Source organism: Lottia gigantea, assembly GCF_000327385.1.
Source record: "Lottia gigantea unplaced genomic scaffold LOTGIsca_6, whole genome shotgun sequence".
NCBI classification, from domain to species: Eukaryota; Metazoa; Mollusca; class Gastropoda; family Lottiidae; genus Lottia; species Lottia gigantea.
In genome coordinates this window covers 4,165,479-4,189,998 of record NW_008710049.1, presented here as the reverse complement: position 1 = coordinate 4,189,998, position 24,520 = coordinate 4,165,479, and the positions used below count along the sequence as shown (strand labels likewise).

The 24,520-nt window shown below is 32.1% G+C and overlaps 5 protein-coding genes across 5 annotated transcripts; 3 read left to right on the top strand and 2 right to left on the bottom strand.

Annotated features, from left to right (window-relative positions):
- Nucleotides 1–2,021: 2,021 nt before the first annotated feature.
- Nucleotides 2,022–3,115, bottom strand: LOTGIDRAFT_154791 (hypothetical protein; the record flags this gene model as incomplete). Its single annotated transcript, XM_009063988.1, has 2 exons — nt 2,022–2,537; nt 2,915–3,115. The coding sequence occupies 2 exons, from the start codon at nt 3,113–3,115 to the stop codon at nt 2,022–2,024; spliced, it is 717 nt and encodes a 238-aa protein (XP_009062236.1).
- Nucleotides 3,116–6,763: 3,648 nt separating this feature from the next.
- On the bottom strand, nt 6,764–7,793 carry LOTGIDRAFT_77392 (hypothetical protein; the record flags this gene model as incomplete). The annotated part of the gene is made up of 3 exons (XM_009063720.1): nt 6,764–6,911; nt 7,199–7,308; nt 7,632–7,793. Coding segments are annotated over 3 exons (420 nt in total), but the record flags the coding sequence as incomplete, so codon positions are not given.
- Nucleotides 7,794–13,987: 6,194 nt separating this feature from the next.
- LOTGIDRAFT_210679 (hypothetical protein) lies at nt 13,988–16,326 on the top strand. Its single transcript, XM_009063987.1, has 5 exons — nt 13,988–14,105; nt 14,574–14,687; nt 15,016–15,126; nt 15,457–15,535; nt 15,803–16,326. The coding sequence occupies exons 1-5, from the start codon at nt 14,016–14,018 to the stop codon at nt 15,865–15,867; spliced, it is 459 nt and encodes a 152-aa protein (XP_009062235.1). The 5' UTR covers nt 13,988–14,015; the 3' UTR covers nt 15,868–16,326.
- A 524-nt stretch (nt 16,327–16,850) lies between these two features.
- Nucleotides 16,851–20,888, top strand: LOTGIDRAFT_183721 (hypothetical protein). Its single transcript, XM_009063986.1, has 7 exons — nt 16,851–16,942; nt 17,491–17,563; nt 17,769–17,834; nt 18,841–18,942; nt 19,551–19,696; nt 20,177–20,299; nt 20,768–20,888. The coding sequence occupies exons 1-7, from the start codon at nt 16,925–16,927 to the stop codon at nt 20,849–20,851; spliced, it is 612 nt and encodes a 203-aa protein (XP_009062234.1). The 5' UTR covers nt 16,851–16,924; the 3' UTR covers nt 20,852–20,888.
- Nucleotides 20,889–22,084: 1,196 nt separating this feature from the next.
- LOTGIDRAFT_65112 (hypothetical protein) lies at nt 22,085–22,906 on the top strand (the record flags this gene model as incomplete). The annotated part of the gene is made up of 1 exon (XM_009063716.1): nt 22,085–22,906. A coding segment is annotated over one exon (822 nt), but the record flags the coding sequence as incomplete, so codon positions are not given.
- Nucleotides 22,907–24,520: the final 1,614 nt, after the last annotated feature.

Sequence of the window (24,520 nt, the reverse complement as noted above, 5' to 3'; positions counted from 1 at the left end):
CTGATATAGACTTCTTTAAAATATAATAAATATGCAGATACCAGATAGATCTATTTTTTGTTAAGGAAACTAATTTTTTGAAGAATATGAAATGAAATGGAAATAGCAGCAGGGATTAACAAAATTTGTTCACTAAATATTTACATCTAATTTCAACATTCTGTCTTCTTCTTCTTGATCATAAATTACTTTTCTAAAACTACCATAAATTAATTCATTTTAAATTAAACATCTACATCTTATACTTATATCTATCTTTCTTCTTCATTTTTTTTCATTGGATCATGGAAACTTTCTTCCTTTTTGTAATTTTTCAAGTGTTTAAATTTACTTTGATATTTGAATTGCCAATGTGTTCCCTTCATGACAGCAGATCAACAGAAAAACCTACTTACTGCTTTCAAATATATTTTCAAGGAAGAATTATACATAACTTTGATCTACTTGACTCAATACATTTCTGTACTAATAAATATGTGGGCTCTCCAAAAAGGAAGCTGACTTTTCAAACCCAGACAAAATTTGATATTTGTTTAAAAATGTCCATGATCCTTTGAAAGCTCTATAATAGTTGCCCTATATCATGTATCTACTCGTACTGAGATTCTACAATAATCAAGTTTAAAGCTGGTTGAACAAGAAATTCAGCAAAATCTATATGTTTCATACTTTTAGTTTCAGTATGTGTATGTCATATTCTCAACACAACAGATTACCATAAACATAATCATAAGCATTGAAAGCAAAGGCCAGTTTATGATAATTGCTCATAAAGCTTATACAGAAGTAACTTGACAGAGATTTTTCTAAAGGTTCTGGGCCCCATTCCACAAAAATCTTATGATAAGAATTGTCGTAAGTATAGAAAATTTAAATTCAAAAATACTGTTCTTATGTCAAAATTGATCTCAAGAATTTTGTGGAATGGGGCCCAGATACTTTAATGATCTAGATCCATACTGATAATAAAGCCCACATTCAACATAAAAAGGAAATGAAATAAAATGAGATTCTTTAAATGAATACTTAAGTTTCTATATATCTCAATGGGTTGATGAAACAGGAGTGTTATGTCCTACTGATATAGGGTTAACAAAGAAATAATCTTGCATTCTTCCGAACCTCATACACAATGTTATACAGAATGTAGTGAAATTGGCAGTGATTATGCTAGATAATGACATACAACATAAACGTTAACTTAATTACAAATATTAATACTTGAAACATCTATATTAAACTTTTATATTTCTATTTGTGGTAACAGTTATTATGTAACATTTTACTGGTCATATAAGATAATTACTTTATGCATCCAATTCAAGTTTGTACATTACATAATAAGGATTAGTACAGATATTTCAGACTCAGAACCAGCTTTTCTTAAAGAATTTTACAATAAATTTAGACAGTACATACAGTACAATAGAAATTCTTAATTATGAATATTTTTAGAGAAGCAAGGCTTGGTAAAAATCAACTTTAATATCAGGTTCTGAAATTTTAAAAGAAACTTAGCTCTGAAGATGTTTTTTATACATGAGTTCCAAGATTTCAGAATGTATAGTTAATAAAATTTATCATTGCGATCTATACTGACAAAACAAAATCTTTTAAATTCTAAACAGCAAATTTTACAAAGCAGAAGAAAGCAGAAATCTAAATGTTACTGCGCAATATAAGACTTCAATGGGTGTTTACACACAACAATATAGAAATAGATAAACACCAATTAGGGGGAATACAATTTACAATATGGATATCTTTGGAAAAATTCATTAAAAACAATAAAATTTTGCTTAAAATATGTGGTTCAAGAATCTTTAATTTTTTTTTCAGGAAAAGTGCATCTTTAAAAAATTCAAAAAGTAAAAAAATTCATAGAAATTCTTCCTTGATTCTTCTTGAGAAATTTTTCTTGACCTTTGACACCCAATTATCTGTCTGCAAGCCATGTTGCCATGGAGAACTTTCATTAGAAACAATTAAAATTAGTCTCTAAATAGAACTTGATTGAGATGCTAGGAATCTGCTTCAGTGTTACCATAGTGATGTTCAACAACAAATGAACGGGTTTCAGTTTCTGTCATATCTTGTTCTGTGATGTCACGTGAGTCGTGACTAACGTCAGCAACTTGTCCAATGTCTGACATTGTCATTTCTGCTAACGTGTCACTATGTATAATGTCACGACCTACATTTTGACTCGCTAGAAAACTACGAACTGGCTCTGATGCTGGTGACTCACTGCGACTCGTGTTATCTGTAAACACACTATCGGCATCAGAAAATACTTCCAAAACAGCTCCCTCTGATGATGCACGAGTAACGGCATTGCCCGATTCTAAATTGGACCCTCTTGCTTCATGATCTGTATTAATACGCACTTCTTTATAATTAGGTCCCAAGAACCAATCGGATCGCTGACGTAAGCGCTCCAACTGTTTACGTTTAACAGAATTAAACCGACTAAGACTACGACTCTGATAAAAAGTTTTTGTAGTGTCATTTAAATTGTTCTCCATAGACTTTGGTCTCTGAAAAAAAATTTAGAGCTGCTGAGATAGGAAAAAACAGAATGTTCTGTGAACCACAGTTCACTTAATTATTCCCGAATAATTTTGACCTGCATTAGTGTCAATAAAGGGAAATGAAGTAAAAATCCAAAGGAGCTTTCTCAACCAACGCAAGCAAAAAAATAAATTTCTAAATAATGGACATACAAAAAAAACCTTTATCTTTTATATATGGTGAATAAAATTTGTAAAGTTATGGGTATCTAATTGGAACAAATGACCAATGTGCACCTAGAAAAAAATTTCAATAAATGCAAATAAATTCTTAAATTCTAAAATTAAGCACAGTTTTGACGCTTCTTGTTTGGATGTATCTGGCAGATAAAATTTGATCATACCTTGGAAACTTCAGGTGAAGGCATTAAACATACTTCTGGAGCAGAAGCTGTAGTGACAGTTATTTTGAGCTTAGAGTTATCTTCCTGGGCAGAAGATGTGGAAACATTAATATGGCGTACAGAATCAGGTGATCCTAATTCGGGACTTTCACTATGATCATGTTCTTGTTCCTGATGGACATCTCCTTCTACTCTTGTCATCTCTATAAATTCTACAATCAAAAAATATTCAAATAATCTGTTATCTAGTAGAATTTGATTGATATCTTTAAAGCATTAAGCCATGTTTAGAACAATACTTTGTTTAAAGCTGTTTCAAGAATATCTAAGCAAAGCAGAGGCTAAAATCTTCTATAATAAAGACTGCAGAATTCAATTAGTCTACAGCAGTTACTTGTGGTTATATGTAATCTAATATGATCAGCCTATTTTTCAAAAATCAATTTATGAAAAGTATTTTATCGAAGTCTAAGCCACACTTATCAATAAAGAGAATCATAAAATTTTCTAAGAAGCATGAGAAGATATTCTACTAGCAGTATTTTGATAACTAACTGACAAAGAGACCTGTTATTGATCTGTTCAACTGATTTGTTTCATTTTATAGTTTAGTATTCAAATCTTATAGATGGGATGTTTATACAGAACTCTGGGATCTTGATTCTTAGTCTTGATTTAATCATTTCAAATTCGCATCAAATATGATTTGGGAGTTTTGCTTGAAATAATTACAAATGTTTCAAGGATATTTCATAACAAATGAATGAAATTAAAGGTGGAAAACTGTAAAATTGACTGACCCATATCCTCATGACAATTTTGTTGACCTAAATCATCTCTGGAGCTGTAATCTGTTAAAACAAAAACATTGTCTATTGCAAGAAATTACATATAAACAGGTATTTAGTTTAGTTTGTGCAGGTGCCCCTTACCAAAAATTTTAAATCTTAAAATCACATAAAGTACTACTAAAATATCTTCAAAGGAATTTCACCCGGTACCAAAATTTAATAAAAGTTTCCAAATACAGCTTGGATGTTGAGCTGATTTTGCCAAAATATTTGATGAACAAACCTCTAAAAGAAGTTTTTAAACTAAAATAAAGTTAGTGAAATCTGTTTTCACTGCAAAATATACAGTCAAATAAATGAAATTTGAACTGAGTTGCTAAATCAAGCTGCAGAGGGACATAAGGTGTTCCAAAGAATGAACATTCACTGAGATGTCATTGTGGTACTAACTTTTTGCATTTCTACATCATCCAATTTTAGTAAACTTTATATTGTTTACTACACTACAAAAATAAACTACTGATTATCAAAACCATCAATGTTATTTCAATTAGGATAGGAGTATTACATACTCAAAAACGAAAAATACCAATTCCCATACCAATTTCTATGTTAGTACTAATACATGTATATTGAACAACAAATATCACTGAAGTGAGGTCAGTCAATTTTATTACAGTGTGGTGTGAATTAATAACATAGTGACAGATACACAAAAACTGTGGAACTCAAAACTATAAATAAATAAATTAATAATAAAATAAAACAGTTTTACATCTTGTTATTGCTAATTTTCTATTAAGTTTTATATTTGTTTTATTTGAAAGAAAAACATAAATTTTCCAATTTGATGGGAAATTAATTAACTAACATGTCTTTATAAAATCTAAAAAGCTTTAAAAATCCATGGTGAATAGAATTTACACCCAAAATTTTAAATAAAAATATTTATTCAACCCCCTGAATAAACCCAGTTTAGTTTTGAAAATTGAAAGTTCAGTGCCACAATTTGATTAGTATGAATTTGAAAGATCAGTATATGGTAAACCATGCATGTTAGTCATAAGAATGAATCTTACCATCTGGTTTTACCGTAAAACCATATTTTTTCGATTCTTGGACTAAATGTTGATAAATCCAACGTAAAGATTCACCACCTAACAAGATGCAAACAAACAAACAAACAAAAACAACATGCTTTAAACTAAACACAACATTGGTTATGGGGGTTAAATAATTTCAGGTGAGTGAAACAGGTTATTTCGGGCAAAATACAACATCAGCAAACAGTGGATTAAACATGTATAATGGAGCTGACAAAGAGAGTTTTGCAAATCAGTGACTTAGACAAACCATAACATATCGCATATCATGTTTGAAATATGTAATATATATATTGTAAATAGTAATGGAAACCATTAACTGGAAACAGTTACTTATATCATGTTCAATATTACTTACAATGCCTGAAAATGTAGTGGACACAGATTTCAGTCTATCACAGATTTGCACAAATATCTTTGCCAACTATAAAAGCAATTTGAGTGAATGACATTCCTTTGAGACAAGCCAATGGATAAGGGTGATAACATTATTCATCCAACTGATTTTGTAGACAAGAAACCTTTGTTGCTGTATTTTGCATGAAATTTGGGGTTACTGTAGTACTAGAAATGTTCATATACCCACACAGAACAGGTAAACATCTTGGGAGAAGACACTACCGGTACCTGTTTAGAGTGGCAGTCAGATATATAAACATTTCAAGTACTACTATTGAAGGAATAATTTTTGGTTAGTAAAACTTGGCCATTCAATGGTGGTGAATGATGGTGAAGTTTGGGTGCATGATATTATGATTGGTGCTAAGCTAACAGGTTAATATTTTCAAGAATTGAGTTAGTTTGATATGGTTTGAATTTAAATAGGTTGAGGTCACATGAAAATGACATGCATAAAGAGGAGTAGGACATTTTTTGCAAATAACAGTGAATCGTCTTAACTTAGCAAGTAGTTGTGTCTGTATAATAATAACATAACATAATAAAGTTGGGTATAAAAAAGGATCAACAAAACAATGTTATTTCCTTATTCAATCTATAAAATTACTAACGCGCCCTCCCCTAATTTATCTGGCTCTGAATTGGATGTCAAATTTTCACATGTTTCAATGAATTGAAATGATGATAGCATAAAGAAAGGTCAAGGGTCAGGTGGGTGTACTGGATATGTTCACTCTAAACACAATTTCCAACAACAATAACATCAAGGACTGATAAGAAAAAACTCTAAAAGACACCAATTTGGATTAATGTTACATCTTTTTCTTCAGCATATATATTTCAAATGGGAGCAAAGCCAAAAATTCATAAACCCAAAAAGAATCACTTTCAAGAGGCAAAATTTCATATTCATTCAGCTAATTTTGTATCATTGGTTTCTCATTGAGTTTATTCTTGGGCTGACTAAACTACAAAATGAACTCAATAAAACTGAATACAACAAGGGTTAGTTTAATATACATGGGATGGAACAATGGGTTAGTTTTACATTTTATGGTTTAGTTTCTACTGAATACTCTCTTTAGTGACTGTTAGTCTGTATTTGTTAAGGTGTCATTGAATATAATTTTTTAAGAGGCAACAGATTTTTCTCAAAGCGATTTCCAAAAGTTCTAAAATAGACTTTAGATTGGAACCGATGAGAGGCCATATACTACTGTTGCCTCATGGACTGCATAAACTTTATAATTTTATTCTAATTCCAAGACTCATCATTGGAAAAGAGTCTTTTGGTCTAATATTGTCCAGTAAAGTTTGTCTAAACAGCACTCTCAAGAGAATATTCTGAGCAATATAACTAAGTACTTACGAGGTAGAAGTTCTTCAGAAGGATATTGATACTGGTATCGATAATGTTCACGAATATGTATCCCTGTATGAGTGGTTTCAGTAAAAAATTGGATATTTTCACGTCCAAACATACTCTCTACTCCAAAATTATCGATCAAAATCTGCATCAAACGACTCGCTTTCTCAACCTTTCCTGGATCGGCAGCACAAGTGTGGAATACACTTCCAGCACAGCTCCTAGACAACGCTTCCACAGACATGAAGTTAATCTCGGAATGGTCCACCATCCTAAACCATGTTCCAAATAATAAAGCTATCAAATGTTGATGAGGTTCACTCAATGTTTCAATAAACCTGAAAAATTTCATGAATTGAAGATTTAACTAAAAAAAAATATTGATTAATTCTTAAACCAATAAGTTATCATACTTCAAATATAGACGCCCAGCTACATTCATTAACAACTGTACCAAACAAACTCAAACCAAAAATATAAGCAAATGACAACAAAGAAACTTTTATGCTAAATTTGAATCAAATATGACCTAGTTCTACAGCAAAAAATAATGAAAGGTTACCATAATTTATATCTATAGATGAAAATTGCAAAGAAGGAATTAAATAGAAATGAGCAATCTTACTCGTGAACAGCCTGACATTGTTCTGTTCTATGTCCTAGAGTTAAAACTTGTAATAATCTTTCTTCTCCATCAGGACCAAATACACCACCTGGTAATCTCAACAGGAATTTCTATAATAGATATATATATCAGATCAGATTACTTATGTTGAATACTCTTGGGCCGTGTTTGACTGGTAAAATGTATAATTTGTGCATAGCTTTATTATTGGTGCAAAAGTAGATAAAAAATATTAAGATATCTGATGGTATCTAAATTAGCCTTGCCATGTTCTTCCTCTAGTTAATACATGAAGTTTCAGACTGACCTGTGTCAGTGACTTTCAGAGGCAATACTTATTGTCAAATCAGAATAACCCTTTTATCAGGCCTAAATAGCTTTCCATGTATTGCAGTGTATGTGTATTGTTTTTAATCAAAAAACAAAGATGTACCTTGACTACAGAAGCTAGTGTATAAAAACTATAATCAGAATAAACTACTGGTTTCCCTTCTGACAGTCGCTGGACAATAATTCTTGTATCTTTCGGGTTACCAGGTCTACGAAATAAATCTACTGTAGTACACCCATCTCTTGCTATATATACCAATATCTCCTATAATATATATAGAATATGATGAATTACTTTAATATTTATTACAAATCATAACCTTTTCAAGAATAGAAGTCATGAAAAACCTTGCCTATCAAATTGATATTACAAATTGGTCTTGGACCAAACTTATGGCCTTGATCTTTACCAGATTATCCATATCCAATATTTTTCAAATTTAATAATAACTTATTTGAGGTCACCAAACTTTCACATGCAAACAGAGATTAGAACTCGAAACCACCATTTGTTTGTAAAAACACATGATGACAAATTCTAACGCTCAAACCAGCTGCACTAAATCCTTCCCCTTAAACAAACAGAAACTTACCATAAGAGGTAATGGAAGATATCCATTTTTTAAAGCTATATTTAATGGAGCACCAAATTTTATTCTGAAACACACAAATCATAGATTTAGAAGTAAAACATGAAATTGTCCAACTACTACTAGTACTAGTGTAAATGGTTTACTTAAGTTGAATAAAGATATACAGATAAGATAAGGAGCAATTGAAATTATACAAGAAGCCAAACTTACTAAGATAACTTAGACTACCAACAAAAAAAACTGCTTGTGTTAATGTTTTGCATTGTACTTGAACGTGAGCAATCCTGACTTCAGCTTCGTTAATTTTCAATCAAAAATCAAAAAAAACGGTAGTATAGACAATGAAGTATTTTTGAAAATGCAACTTACTTTCCAGATCTGTAGGCTTCAGCTCGAGAACTCCGATCTGATACACAGCCTCCAAATACACTACGTAACATTGCCATACTACAGACGACAGTTAATTTCTACAGTTACTATAGAGTACACAACCATCTTTAGTTATTATCAGTACCACAGGTTAGCAAACACATTTCTTTTACCACAAACTATTCCTTTTCTTTAGATCCAGATCCTTGAGCTCTGAAAACATATTAAACAATAAAAATCATCAAATCACAGAAAAAAGATATATCTGAAAAATATTTTCTAAAACTCTCTCCACTTAAAACAATCATATCCTAGAGCTCTACCATTAATAAAAACATTTTTTTAAAAAACATGTTCTGCAATTTCAACATACAGGATTAAAAACTTGACATAGGTTACAGGTACCGTACTCTAAATTGTGGATGAACAGTGATATTACATAGTAGTTTGAAACCAGTTTTCAATAATGGCATACCTGTATATTACTTTAATATATTACAAACATAAGGAAACAGCATGAGAAACGAAACTCCTAATAGCCCACCTTATAACATCTATTTATTGTGACAGTATGAATAAGAGCAATGCAAGTTCCTAATGTACAGTTTGAAAAATCAAAATAATCTTGTGAGATGTCTTCACGATGAATATTGCAAGCACAAACCACAATCAAAATATGTATAATGACTTTACACACGTTTCTTTTATAATGTATGAAGTAATGACAGGAAATATTTATAATATATAATCATTTTATCAGAAAAATGCACAGCGTAAGACAACATTGGACAACATGTTTCAGTTTCCATATTAGTATATGTCCCTAAATAGAGCTTATCTTTTCTTTATGACTCATACTCCCTATTTCTCCTTATTTATTTAGAGGGTTTCTAGTTTTTGTATATTTATATGCATCATTTGCATCATAATTAATATTTTCAGTCAGGCTTATGTCCCAAAACATGGCTTATCTTTTCTAATGACTCATACTATGTTTTTTTTTTCATCTATGAGCTCATGCTGGGCTATCATCATGTTTTGAACCCCAATTCAGGTATTGACAAATCTAAAATGTGTTCTAATACATAAGCATGTGTTTCAATCTTACTTGCACCAAAATATTCAACATGTTTATTGTAGATTACCGGTACCAATGCAAATTGAATGTTCAAACCTCTAAGTACTGGTAGATATTTTAAAAATCCACTTAGTTTTATGCAGTAGATATCTTGAGCTTGGATAGTGCTTTCTAACAACATAGATAGGTGCTTTAATAAACATTTTCACTCTTAATACTAAAATTTCAATTTGTTTACAGTTTGACTTAGCCTTAAATAATAATTTTCACACATGCTTTCTCCTTCATCAGTTGCATAATGCATCAGAAAAGCTTCAATACTAAATGTTTTGCATGTTTTAACTAAGACTGTTTAAAACTGGTATGTATCAATTTTGAAACAGGCCTATACATCCACTCCCTCTTTGTCTATGTACAGCTTCGACCAAATATGGCCTGGAACAGTTGCTTAAAATCTTTGTAATTGATCTCATTGGTTGTACATCTGTTTTGGTGATGGGATACATTAATTAGCATAATTCAGTGAATTTGACAATGTCTTATGAATGTCAATGTCAATGAATTATAACTCTCCCTTGAAAGCATTGTAAAAGAAAATTCAATGGAAAATCCCTGACAATATCCTTGTCGGAGACAGAGACTTCTTTTAAACCAAATGCCTAGCTCACTTAGACCCTTGGAATCCAGATTGAATGACAACAGGTCTAAACAAATTAAAAACTATTACAACACATTTGGAAATCCTAAAATTCATTTTCTCCGAGAATGATGAAGAGATCAAGTAACTTTAAAACTCAGATATTTCATCAGTTTTTTTCAAGTTTTATGACTAACATTCAGAACAAAAGACATTTTTAATTTTTTCTTACACACTTCATTCTAAAACAGCAGTCCATGCACAATGTAGATTTTGAGCTTACATATCTATGGCTCTAATTTATCTCACTTGAATAAAATAAAATGTAAGTCATAAGTGATAAAAAAAACTGCCATAAATTATATCAAAATTAAGTGCTTTTGAAAGAAGACTAGCATATCTCCACCTTACTGTTATTCAAAGGCGTTTTTTTTTTCATCTGCTCAATTGACAGTAACCTTAAAAAAATCTGTGCACAATCTTTTGTTGCTGACATGCATCTGGCTTTCAGTTTGTTTAATGAGCCATTATCAAGTGAATAGAGCTTTATTCATCTTACAGTATCTCCATTTTAAAGTTGAGAAAAGCTTATCCATTTCATACCACTTGAGTAAACTGTTATATTTTAGTTCAATGTAGCAAAAATATGCCTGTTTTACCTTTCATTGATTTTAATAGTTCACCTTATAATAGTTCACAATAGCAGGGCAATGTCGGGTCCTCAGGAACACCTGATGCCATGCTGCTGAGGCTGTGTTTGTCATCTTTTTATCTGACTGGTTGTCCAAAAAGCTAACTTTGAAACACGTAATATTCATATTTAAAAACTTAACCTGTTGAAGCCTACAACCTTAGAGATAACATAAACAAAAGCTTAAATAAGCTCACGTTATACCCATTTACTAGACAATCATACTATTTCCTGTGAATAAAATTCTGGAAAACCCGATATTAAAACAAACCAGATTAGTACCATACATTACCTAGTTGGTTTTTTTGTCCACAAGACACTTTAATAAACACTTATCGCAATTATGGAGGTACCAATATGACACAATGTCGATACTACCATACCCAGAAGATTAAAATGCTAGATCTTGAATACCTGTTAATGTTAGACACACAATCAAATGACTTCTCTGCTCTTCAACTGACACTCAATGTCTTACTCAAGACTGTCTTCAATTTCAATATCCAATTATTATTATTACAGTACTTATAAGATTTATTTTTAAATAATATATTTACGTCATATAAGCTTACACATATCCTAGAATAACATTTGCTGCTGCTGAAACAATCCTGAATTCTGAATCATTGTTTGAAAATCAATCGAAATAAGACTTAATGATGACCTCAGATTTGAAAATAGAAGAAATAAACAATGTGATATACACACTAACTCGGGAATCAATAAATTTAGGTTAAATATAAATATAAGCAGGAAACAAATAAATTGGTACTTCAAATTTTTGTCATGTCAAAAGGGTGTTTGAATTTGAACTCTGAACTATATCATCACAAAATGACAAATCAGGTTTCCATTTCCTTTTCCTTGCTATATCATTATGGCGCATTGAATGGCATAATACGTATGTGTTTATTACAGACAGCCTTCAAGGTGGAAACTATTGAGATGACTTTTTGATATTTAAGTACACAATGGCAATTGGTTAGACTGATTACTCTGGTAGTAGACTTACTATCCTTGAGATCTTACCTCTTTAGTTTTTGAGTCCCAGAACAAAATTTTTATTTCTTAACCATAATTACAACTGTGGCAGCATAAATGGTATTCACATATTCCTAATCTTTTAATGTCACTCTGCAATTGCAAGTGAGTCTGATGTTTTCTTTTTATTGCTCAAAACTGTTTTTCATGTCTAAACTGTTCATTCATTAAGCTTACACATACAATTACAATGTGGTGAATAACTGTCATATGACTGAATATCCCACCATACATAAAAGCGCATAATTGATTTCATTCACTGTTATATAATATGATTTTGTAATATCTTTCTTAAAAATGATATACATTTTTACTGTGCTTTCAATATATTTCAAACAAATCCAGATAACTAGAGTTCCTAGGTAAAAAATATAGTTGCTATTAAAATTAAACCAGACCAATAAATGAAATCTTATAAAAACATGTCATTTAGTGAATTCATTTAGTGCACCTTAGCCCCCTTCTCTCTTTTTTCACAAGATCATATTTACATAAATGGACCACAAATGACTGAAAATAGTGAAAAATGCAACACCTGTCAAACTGTGTCAATGGCCTTAAACTTGTCTATTCCACAAAGGGCACCTGCTTATAAAAAAAGAAATGGTCAGACATATTGCATAACTTTCAGTAACAAATAGCTAATTAGTCTATGCAATTGAACTTTCGTCTGAATTAGGCCTAATTAATAGCAGGTTGTCTAAAGAGCTTATTCTCATTAGCAATTAGTCAAGAAAGAGTTGTCTTTCCTTTTTATTAATTGACTTCAACGATCATATTTTCAGACCAAATTCTGATCAAAATAGCTCATAGAGATATGAATATGGTGTCTTCAAAGCATCTCGAGATATACACAGACGAAAATATGATGATTATTAACCTCAATCGCTGTAAATATTTCACTAATTTGCTTGACCTCATTTCACAGCGCTCCGACCCACTCAAAATTCTCGATCAGAATTGATCGCCAACTTGTTTCGGCTGCTACGCCCTATCCGTATGCGATTTTGCTGGGACCGTTTTGCAGATATTTACTAGGGATATTCAATACTTACATCCCGTGGCTGTTCTTGCTAAAATCCTACATTATTGTTTTTAATTGTCGAAAACAGACAGAGAATTTCTCGTTCAAACGGTCAAATACTGAATGTGGATTGACCCGGAAGTTAACTAATAACGTCATCAGGGAGCGGTTCTTTTATCTTTTCTAAGCGAGTTTTTACATTACCCGTTGGTGAACAATTTTGACATAAAAATACGGATATTTTTACTTTTTTCAGAAAAGACAATCCTTTCACACGAATTCAACGATTTTCCGTTTGTATTTTGAAATTATATGGTTAAATGGATGCAGCCGACAATGAAATTCTTGACACGACAGGGGGTCTGTAGGTTTAATTGGTTTCACCTGACAAAGGTAGAAAGCAGGTGAGAAATAGTTGATGGATTGATACAATGTTTCTGGTTTGAGCGTAATACATCTTTCAGACATCGGACAATTCCCCAAATCATAGATTTTCTGATTCCAAATATTGTCTGAATGGGTTTGTTTATGAAAAATTTAGAGTATAAACAAAAAAATATTTTATTTTAATTTATTTTCTTTCTGATTAAATACGGAATACTACACATTCTAAAACTAATGAACGAGTAATGAAAAAAAATAAGTATTTTTGGTTAGAATTTTTGCGAAAGGTCTGATGATATGTACCCACTTACAGTAGGGTTTCCTGGAATCATTTGAAAATATGACTTAATCGAAGGCACTGGACTTTCACAAACAGACCAAGATTAGAACCGATGACTTAGTACGAATGATGGTCGAGGGGAGACAACTCTATTTAAGAGCCTGTTTACAGACAAAGAAGTAATTTTATTCCGAGGGACTATATTTCATGTGTTTCTTCATCTCGTGAATCCAGAGGAAAAGTAATCTATAGAAATATGTTTCTAAAACAAATTGTATTTACTTGAATATTGCGAGATACATTTGCCACATAAACACCATGAAGGGAAATATAGTCTAATGCGTATTAATCCCAACCTTGACCTTGGATTGTAAACAGTAAATTTTCAGCATGGCGTTAATGAGAGGAGTTGGACAAAGTCTGCGACTTTTCGGAGGTGACTCGCGGTCTGCTATTCAAGTTGCACTTTATCACAAAAATGTAAGTGATTATCGAATCTTTTGGTGTCGATTTCATTTCGATTTTTAATCATTTCATTTGCTACTTTTTCAAGCGATAATGTTAATTGTTACCAAATATTAGAGATTTGTTTCCATGTTTGTCATTAGGTTACATAAGAAAAGTGCTAAAGTGAAAGTAAAGCATTATCTCTAAACGCTTGAAGGGCATTGTATGTGTAGATGTCTCTTGTGAGACAGTATGTTCTGATTCATACGGTGACAGTAGCTGTCAATATTACTCACACTGTCAGTGTGTGTGTCACTGTTGTCTGGTCACCGACCAGTCTGCTCACAATGGCCACTATGGGTATGTTGCATCAGAACAAGCTGTTATAAGTCTTGCACTTTTGTTGATGGTACGGCTTTTCAGTCCTTGTTTGCTTACCCTCATGATAAATTCTTTGTATATAATTTCTTGTGAGCATAATTAATTCCTTTTTTGTTTAAGGTGATAGACCATTATGAAAACCCAAGAAATGTTGGGTCAATGGATAAAAAAGATAAAGATGTTGGAACTGGATTAGTTGGAGCACCTGCTTGTGGTGACGTCATGAAGTTACAGGTATAAACAACTGTTGAACTGTGTGTTTTGATGCTCATGTATTGCCAAACTATCAGATAGAATTGTCAGTTGTGTTATTCTACAGGTTAAGCAATGGATGTGTTCAATATCATGTTGGTATTTGTTGTTTTAAGTGACAAAATGATAAAACTGTTTTAGGATGTACATGTTAAACATTGACTTATGTAAAAATATGGCATAACTTTTTAGTTTAAATGTATTAGCTTTTAGAGCATCTAATTTGTAATTGTCATAGATTTGTTTTGTTTATACCTTCATTTCATTTTCATCGTTATTGAGTAGTAATGACATTTGTTATTTATTGCAGATTAAAGTGGATGATGATGGAAAGATTGTTGATGCTAAATTTAAAACTTTCGGGTGTGGATCAGCCATTGCATCAAGTTCTCTAGCCACTGAGTGGGTCAAAGGAAAATCTGTAAGTCATACCATAGTTTATACCATGAGATTTGTTGTCTTATTCTAAGTATGAACCTTGGAAAATTATCTAGTGATGTAAAGGAAGAAAATGAATATAAATCTTGGGTTTGATATAGGAGTGGAATCAAGCCAATGGTAAATAATAGACTATGAATGAAATTGGGCAAGATACAATAATTGTATGAACAGCATCATCACTTAACCCATCATGTGCACTATGCTGATACATAATTGATATTCATTTAGGCTTCCATTTCTGTTGAAATCACAAGCCAAATGTTTACAAATCTGGAACTTCTATCATGAAATATTTGCTTGATTATTTCAGGTTGATGAGGCTATCAAGATTAAGAATACTGATATTGCTAAAGAACTCAGTTTACCACCAGTCAAATTACATTGTTCAAGTAAGTTTTATAACGTATTTCAATATTCTTTCAATTGCATTTTAGCATAAAATATGAATAAGAAAAAGGTTCTTAAGGATTTTTTCTCTTGGAAATAATCTTTTTTGCCCTCCCTGTATCCAGTTTAACTTGTACCTTTCCCACATAGCCAATATAGTCCTGTGAATATCTTTATTGAGAGTAATTCATTCTGTCAATCATAATTATATCTAGCCATTTGTAAGTTTAATAATACCTTAATGTAATATATAATTTTTTTTATTTAAGTGTTGGCAGAAGATGCTATTAAGGCTGCGTTGAGTGATTATAAGATCAAGAACAAGAAAGATTAAGAGGGAAGAGTGCAGGATTAACAGATTTATAATGGAGTGGCTGTGAATGCTGTGATGATTACAAGTGAAACTTTTTGTGAACTTTTTTGTCATTTATATGGTCTAATATATAATACCCTTGGTATTTATAATAACAAAAATTATTTGCTTCTTTGAAATTTTTATTGTTATAGAAATAGAAATAAAAAAAATATTATTGAGAAAAATAGCTTCATAGAAAATTATATTGTAAGCTCTGATAAAAGGAAAAAAAATTTGTCTTTGAAAATAATTAGAATTTTTTGTAAGGTGTAAGCCATAAAAACAAATTGATATTAAACTGTAAAAAAATTTAAAACTTTCAGTATTATGCATATGATTTGGGTGTTTTATTGATATTAAGATTTGAACATTGCCTGTATATTAGTTGATGTAAATAAATGTATTATGTAGAAAAATAAAGTTTTTTTGTTTGTTCAAGCAATATTTATTTAATCACCAAGTTAATGCTAAAACTTAGGACCCAGAAAAATGTACAAATTTATGTACTATATCTCTTATGTAGTAAAACCCCTAAAACCTACATATTCGATAAAAAATGGATTGATAACAGCCTTACCTTTCTGGGACTATTTTGATATAAACTTAAAGGGACAGATACACCATCTGTTTGACAAATCGTACATTGTTTTCAGAAACAGTTTCTAAGCTAAACTAGTCAGTAATAAGGTTCACTGCTCACCGTCAAAAGTTGATCCTTCAAATCCATTTTGTGATCTGAATTATCTGAGTTAATTTCCTTGAGACTCCTCAAAGACACATCCAGAAAAATTTGAGGTATATTTGAAGGGATTAAGCGATATTCGTGCAGTACTAATACTTCAGAAGACTGGCTTAAAAAACCTCGTAATTAGCTGTGGTCTGATTTGATAAAAATGAAGTTGCGTACCTTTAACTATTTAAGGAAGATCTTTGGACAATCGAGACTACAGCAAACAAATGTTCAGAGTTGTCTTTCACTTCCGGTTTTCCCCGTGAAGTAACACGTGAGAACCCCTAAATCAGTCTTTTTGCCATCATGCTGTTCAGTAAGAAGGTGCTGTTTGTTTATAGCGCATCAAAAATTAAAACTTGCTTCAATTAGGCTCTCAAATTCTATTGTGACATAAAAATGATTACATTCCAATCCCCCCTCAATCTATTTCCGTAGGAAAAACGCCCAGCGATTGTTTAGAACCGCCCGAAATCGGCTAACAATCAACGTAGCTGATCAAGGGAAATTCGGTTGTATTCAACCGAATATCCAGATCGTTTAGTTAGGATGAATGCTGTCTAATAGAATTTGAGAAGAGTCTGTCGAGCTTGGTCCAATACATCAAAACTGGGACTTCCATTTGCAATTATCTAAGACCTGCAGGCCCTGGTGGTGGCATATTAAAATTAAAGTTGCCTCTATGTCTAAGTCATAATTCTAATACTCCAAAAATTGCATGTGGCATAGGTACTACCAAACTTAGAAGTCATTTAGATGACTAATCCCTTAGAATGATGCCGTCTTTAAAGCACCACCAACATCTGAAAATATTTCATTATTGTAGAAATGATTAACATTATGGTTACCATGTGTTTTGTTTTTTCTTTCAGCCAATTTTGATTGATGCCCGAGGGCATTTACTGGGCAGACTCTCTGCAACTGTTGCTAAAACTTTACTCCAAGGTAACTTTTCAGGTTCTTAAATTCTTTATGCCGGTATTTCAAGCTAAAAGATTGATATATTAATTGAAACTCTACCAGAAAATTATATTATGTTTCTACAACATAGGATCCAAAATGTTGTTTTGGGTTAGGTACTGATGTCTTTGGATGCAAAATTTTATTCCAATTTATGAAATCAGTCTATATCAAATGTGTTTCATTGCAGGACAAAGGGTAACAGTTGTAAGATGTGAGGGAATTAATATTTCTGGAAAATATCACAGACAAAAGAGTAAGTATTAAAATTTTTGGTGACTTTTCTTAGTTAAGTTGTGCAGAGTATTCTTAACAAGAGATATGCCAGTGTCCTTACAAAATTTGTCATTGCACACTGCATGGCTTTGTTCGTCTTTGTAAGCACAGGGAAAAGAAAAGCATAAGAGAAGTTAGATTTGTTCATCCAATGATGTCTATTATCCTACATTGTTTGATTTGTGTAATGATAACATATTATTAATTTCTGAGGATGATACTTTACAGTTTTAGACTAAAGGTGCAAATAGATGAAGCTGACATTTTGTGCAATTTGATACTGGATTACTGATACAATAGAAAATGGAACGTATATCAAGTGTGTTTGCTGGTATTTTTTATAAGCAGCAAATATTTGCATCACACATGTCAGTCCATCTATCTACTATTGCTTGTAATCACTCTAGAAGGTGTGTGAGTGTTTGTAATCGCCTAAGGATGAACAGCGTTTGAAAATCAGAAAATTGTCTATTGGCACCTGTACAATTGATCTCATAGGTGTCAATTGTTCTCTGTTAATGCAATAGTTGGATGATCCAATGATGTTTGATATTACCTACATTGTCTGATTATAAATAATGTGAAATTATGTGATTAGAACATTGAATGAAGCTGAGGATCATACTTACAATTCAAGGGTACAATGTTGACCATACATTATATAGTTGCTATTATTTGCTCTCTGTTAAGATTATTCCAGTTAGAATATGACTATCCAATGATGTTTGATATTACCTACATTGTCTGATTATAAATAATGTGAAATTATGTGATTAGAATGTTCACTGAATGATACTGAGGATGTCATATTTCTTTAAAATTTTGTAGCAACAGATTACAACAAAATTTGATTTCTGATTGGAATACATCTACTTACAGAGACTAATTCTTGTCATTACAGTTTTGAATCTTAGTGTTAATTTGGGCGATATGATCTTTAAAAAAATCTAGTATGGTAATGAATTTTATCTTAATTTGTTTTTCAGATCGTTACCTTAGTTTAATTAAGAAGAGATGTAATGTTAAGCCTTCAAGAGGTCCTTTTCATTTTAGAGCTCCTAGAAAAATCTTCTACAGAACTGTTAGAGGTAAAGCATTTTACATAACTATTTTGAGTTAAACCTTTGATGAATTATCCTTACATGGGATATGAGTTTGATCATATTTGGGTTTTATACATTCATCTGATCTAGCCTTTGCTGTTTAGGCAAATGTATTAAGACACAAGCCAGATATGATGGAGATCTGTCAGTGATGATTATGTTAATTCACTAAATTGAAAAATAATTTAATGAAAATTGTATACATGCACCACCATCTGAGACAGAATCGTATCCAGAAACATTGCTGTTAATTTGTCCAAGATTATAATTTTATTTCCAAAAGTAGCTTGCAGGATTATGTAACTGAAACATGTTTATTGCATGAGATGGTCATAGTCAATTAGGTCTGCAGTCTCTGCTGAATTTCAGAGTACCAGTAACTTATGTTATTGTGCAATGTTATTGTTGCGTCCCTTTCAGAGAGCACACATAGATGATAACTTAGTTGAATTCTTTTCTTATAAAATCTCTTGCATTGATGAGTGAAAATTAAAATTTGCTTAGTAGGCTTGTCATAATAGTTGATTGTGAGAAATATTTTTTAAACTTTTTTGTTGACTTTGCTAATTCTGGTGTTGAAACTTTCAATTCAGGTATGATCCCACACAGAACTGTACGAGGTAAAGAAGCTATGGCTAGATTGTCTGTATTTGAAGGTATCCCTGCTCCCTATGATAAAAAGAAACGAGTAGTTATACCCTCAGCTCTTAGAGTTATCAGACTCAATCCACAGAGAAAAGTAAGTTTTGATATTTCTATGCTCTCATACCTTGGAGTTTAAGATTTGAATCCAGACATAACCAGCTTTGCCTCCTTTTGATGATACATTTCAGAGGGATGGCAATGGTGTCTGGATAGTTGATTTGGACAGTGCTCACGCAATAGATTCAATGGCCATTGAAATGAATAGGCATATGCTATTCTGATTGTGCATGAAATTTTATATCTGTCAGTGATGATTATGTTAATTTCACTAAATTGAAAATTATTTAATGAAAATTGTATACATGCACCACCATCTGAGACAGATTAAAAGTTTCAACCATAATTGGAAAGAAAACAGTTAATGTTATCCTGAAAATTTAACAAAGTCACATCAGATTTTCTTTTCAATTCAAATCCTCCAATCCATCTGTAGCTATAAATATTAAATGAATTAATGTGACCTGTGTTGAGTGCATATTTGTCCCCAATTTCCAACAATTGTTTCCCATTTCAGTACTGTGAATTGAACCGAATTTCTTCTGAAATTGGATGGAAGTATAGTCACGTTATTGAAACCATGGAACAACGTAGAAAGACAAGATCATCTCAATATTTCTCTCAGAAGAAAAATCAAGCTGTAAGATATGAATTATTAATATATTAAGATCATTCAGTTGATAAGCAATTTTTCGCATATTCTCATATGATTCAAAACTAACTAAATTGTCAACTTTATATTGAGGTTGGATTACAAATTATGAACACAATGTCTGTTGATATAGTTCTAATCACTACTTATCTAGCACAAATCAAATAAACTGCTCCTTTTGTGGTAAGCATTGGACCTGAAAGTTACTAAAAGATTGGTTGTGGTCATCATTAGACCATGTTTCATCATTAAGATTAGGAAATATATATTGAATGGTCTTGCTTTTGTATTCTGTCAGTGATGATTATGTTAATTTCACTAAATTGAAAATTATTTAATGAAAACCGTATACATGCACCACCATCTGAGACAGAAAAGTAACTAAATTCCTGTTTTGTTTTTTTCTGTTTTCTGTCTGCCCATAATGATATTCAATAACCACTTTATTTCTTTTAGAAATTGAAAGCACAAGCTAGGAAGAATGTTGCTGCCAAAACAGCTGAGTTCGACAAAATCTTGGCAGCCAATGGATACAACTAAAAATTGGAAAAAGAAAATAAAAAAATCCACTTAATCATTTTGTTCCATTCTTTTCCTTTGAATTTGCCCTGTAACCATATAGTCATATCAAAGGGGATGAGAGTTGACAAACCCACCTCAAAATTAGCTTCAGCTTTAAACTTTTTTTTTTTTTAAAGAGTTTTAAGGACCATTGACCCACTTTTATCAACCACTTCTTGCTACATGCTCTTTGGCAAATGCAAGCAAAACCGTTTATGATGGAAACAAATGCCTTACTGAACTAAACTTTGGCACTCATAATGTATTTTAAATCCGCCCAAATCTTTTTTGCTTCATTGTAACTTAGATTGTAAAGCGACCTTGACAAAGCTATGTTCCTGTGTGATCAAGGTGCAGAAATCAGTGCCTTAATAAATTGCATTCTAATGAAATTTCAGATAATATCCATCGTGTCCGAACCACACTCGTCATACTTCCTCTGTTTAATCGGACCATATCAAAACCCATATTCTGTCCTAAAGAAGCACTGGCCAAGGTCACAAGAAGAAAACATTTATCAATTTGAGTAATGAAGTTATAAAACTGAAATGTTACTGTAAATGTTCTGCGCTGTTAAAAATACATAATGCAATTGTTCCAGAGAGATTTGATTTGGTTTTACAATGCAAGTATTCAACCTCTTTTGGAATTGGTTTGACAAAGATCCAATTGAGTTTCTTAATCACGACCGAAAATAGGGTAAAAATATGATATGCGTTACCGGTTCGGGCCGAAAGGAACCATTTTTTGTCAAGCAGAGTGAGACTATTTTATAGATGCGCGCGACGAAAAAATCTCACGTGACGTGACGTCTGCAGCCATAACGTCAAGATAACAACGCGAAGGCCATAGTGGAGCCTTGAAGGTTAAACTGTGTTTTCCATTATATTTCGTTGATTTGTAAGAAACCTACGAATAACTTTATGGCAAAAGTAGCCAACACTGTTTTATATCAAAACTGACGCAATATTTTTGACGATTTTAGGTGTTATAGACTAAAATATTGATATTTTGTGTTGTTACAGTAAATATTTTATCAACGCCGTTTTTACCAAAATGGCGGCCTTGCAAGATGATAATGACTTTCTGGATTCGGTTGAAGATATTGAGTCAAACATTATGGTTATTGACAAACCGGACGAATCGACAGATTCCCAAAGTGAACAATTTGAAGTTGATCTTTCTTCTCAAGAATTTAGTGGTACCGGATTTAGCAAAAGCACAGAAAAATGCGTCAAATTTGCAGTGTCACTGTTAAAAGCCTGGTGCGTGTCAAACGGGGAATCTGCTGACATAGAAAAGATGACGTTTGCCGAATTAAATGAGATTTTGGGGAAATTTTACAGCAATGTTAGAACCAAAACTGGAGAGTACTATTCATACAGTAGCTTGACATCTTTTAGATATAGTTTAAATCGATATTTTCAGTCAATGGCTGAGGGCAAACGTTTCGACATAATTGAAAACTCCGAATTTTTCAACTCAAATGAAATATTTAGTACCGTTATCAAATCTTTGAAACTTAAATCCACTGACAAGGGAGATAAGAACAAACTGTTTTTAACTTCTGATGAGCTGCGGCAGATATATTTGCAAGTGTTTGCAGAAGATTCACCCAAAACTCTACAATACAAAGTCTGGTTTGAAGTGGCAGTATATTTCAACAAAGGCGGTAGAAGCAAGCAAAGAATATTGACAAAGAACTGCTTTATCTTTGGAAATGATGCTTTTGGAAAGTTTGTATTTCTGAAGAAAGATACAGGGTCTGATAGTTCTATGAATAGCAATAAGGATGGAAGGAAAATGTATGAGAAGAGAAACCATCCCTTATGTCCAGTTCTCTCCCTTGCCAAGTATTTGTCAAAACTCCATCCAGAAACAATGGATTTATTTCAAAGACCAAAATACAAGATCAGTAAATCAGCAAGTGTATGGTACTATCACCAACCAGTAGGCAAAAACTTTTTGGGAAATGTCATGTATTTGATCTGCACCCAAGCTGGTATTTCTAAACAGGTTTCTAACAAATGCCTGAAGAATATAACCCCTGAAGTCTTAGATGCCTGTGTCTTCTCCATTCCCTTGAATAGACTCGGAATTCCAAAATCAGTGGGTGTACCTGCAATCATGGAATTGAAAAAAAGAAGCTCTACCAAACAGGCATCCAGCACAGTTAGTCAGATGGATAGGTTTGCTGCAGGAGATAGTTCAAGTCAAAGTTCAGGTATTTATGGTAAAGTATTTATATTGTGCATGGTTGGAGAAGGATAAGTGTGACAATATATGTATAGCTAAATGACATCCATTGCATCAGATCTAGGTTTGAAATGATGGCACAATTTGGTATACTGATGTGGACTTTGAAATTGCAAATGGACCAATAAGTTTTAACTGAGACTGAGTAAAGCCTAAAAGCTTAAATAGTCCAATCAAGCTGATCTGACATCAAGCTTAACCTCCCTCATTTTAAACAACAAATATTGAATATGAATGATTTTACACTTTAGATATCTATGAAACTCATGGTCCTAAGATAACCTATGAAGAAGCCAAGCAAGAAATTCAAAGTTTATTTCAGAGATTAACCCCTAAGGTACTCAGTGATGTTATGTTATGGTTGAAGAATGTTGATTTCAGCAAAGATATCACAGGTAAGTAGATTTAATCTTATAACAGAAAGCTATGATCTGAGAATTGACAAACCTTATTTTAAAATAAGGTCTGAATAATCTAAATATAAATATAAAATCTTAAGACCCTTATCAGTTTCTAATACTGTACAAATTTAAAACCAAAAATATTTCTTACGTCTATCCTCATTTCCATATGCAGAACACTGCATTTATAAACTTCTGTGATACTAGAAAGGTGGCTATTGTAGTCAAGGTATAAGATGTAAGTTCGTAATTTCTTGATCATTGTAAAGATGAAAGTAATTGCAGGAGAATTGATATGTGAAGATAATAGCCATTTTGTAACCAGTCAAGTTCAATACAACAACTCAATACTGTCTAGAGGATTTCAGCCTAATACTTATCAACTACCACCATCTCAACTACCTCTTTCTCTCAACTACACTCTGCCTCGATATCCTCTAACTCCTATACCATTGAAGACTGTTGGTCCATATAACAACATGCCTCAACCTTCATCAGTGCCACGCCCATTCCACCCTGCAGGTAATCTAATTTCTTGAAAAATAAAACGAGCAAAGACGTAACATTGATGTATAAATTTATTATCAAAAATTGGTGAGAGAACTGAAGAAGATCTTATGTTCATTGAGAGTTTCAAAATTATTGTGGACCAAAAGCTTAGATTTCTGATTAACATTAGATTTCAAAATATAATTTCTCATTTTCAGCTCAGAATTTTGTTTATAACTACAGTAATAGAGGATTGTGTTCCAGTCTCTCTACTCCAGTCAGTTCCATACTCCCACCACCAAGTTTACATCATAATCCTGCTCAAATAGGCATTAGGTAAGATGTATAACATATAAACTGTCAAGAATGAGTAGGTATTTAGAGGTACTGATTTAGTAATCTTTTGAGCTTCATCAGAATTTTGTCTTTTTTACTCAAAACTGAATTTTAATAAAGGCTTTCATATTTCTAAAAAAAGGTTTAGAGCTCTAACGTTTGCGAT

Excerpts from the sequence above, each read along its gene's own strand:
- LOTGIDRAFT_210679 (XM_009063987.1), top strand. The coding sequence starts at position 14,016 with ATGGCGTTAATGAGAGGAGTTGGACAAAGTCTGCGACTTTTCGGAGGT. Across the intron at positions 15,127-15,456 it reads AGTGGGTCAAAGGAAAATCT|GTTGATGAGGCTATCAAGAT; the intron begins GTAAGTCATACC and ends TGATTATTTCAG. Across the intron at positions 15,536-15,802 it reads AGTCAAATTACATTGTTCAA|TGTTGGCAGAAGATGCTATT; the intron begins GTAAGTTTTATA and ends TTTTTATTTAAG.
- LOTGIDRAFT_183721 (XM_009063986.1), top strand. Across the intron at positions 18,943-19,550 it reads CTTCTACAGAACTGTTAGAG|GTATGATCCCACACAGAACT; the intron begins GTAAAGCATTTT and ends CTTTCAATTCAG. Across the intron at positions 19,697-20,176 it reads GACTCAATCCACAGAGAAAA|TACTGTGAATTGAACCGAAT; the intron begins GTAAGTTTTGAT and ends TTCCCATTTCAG.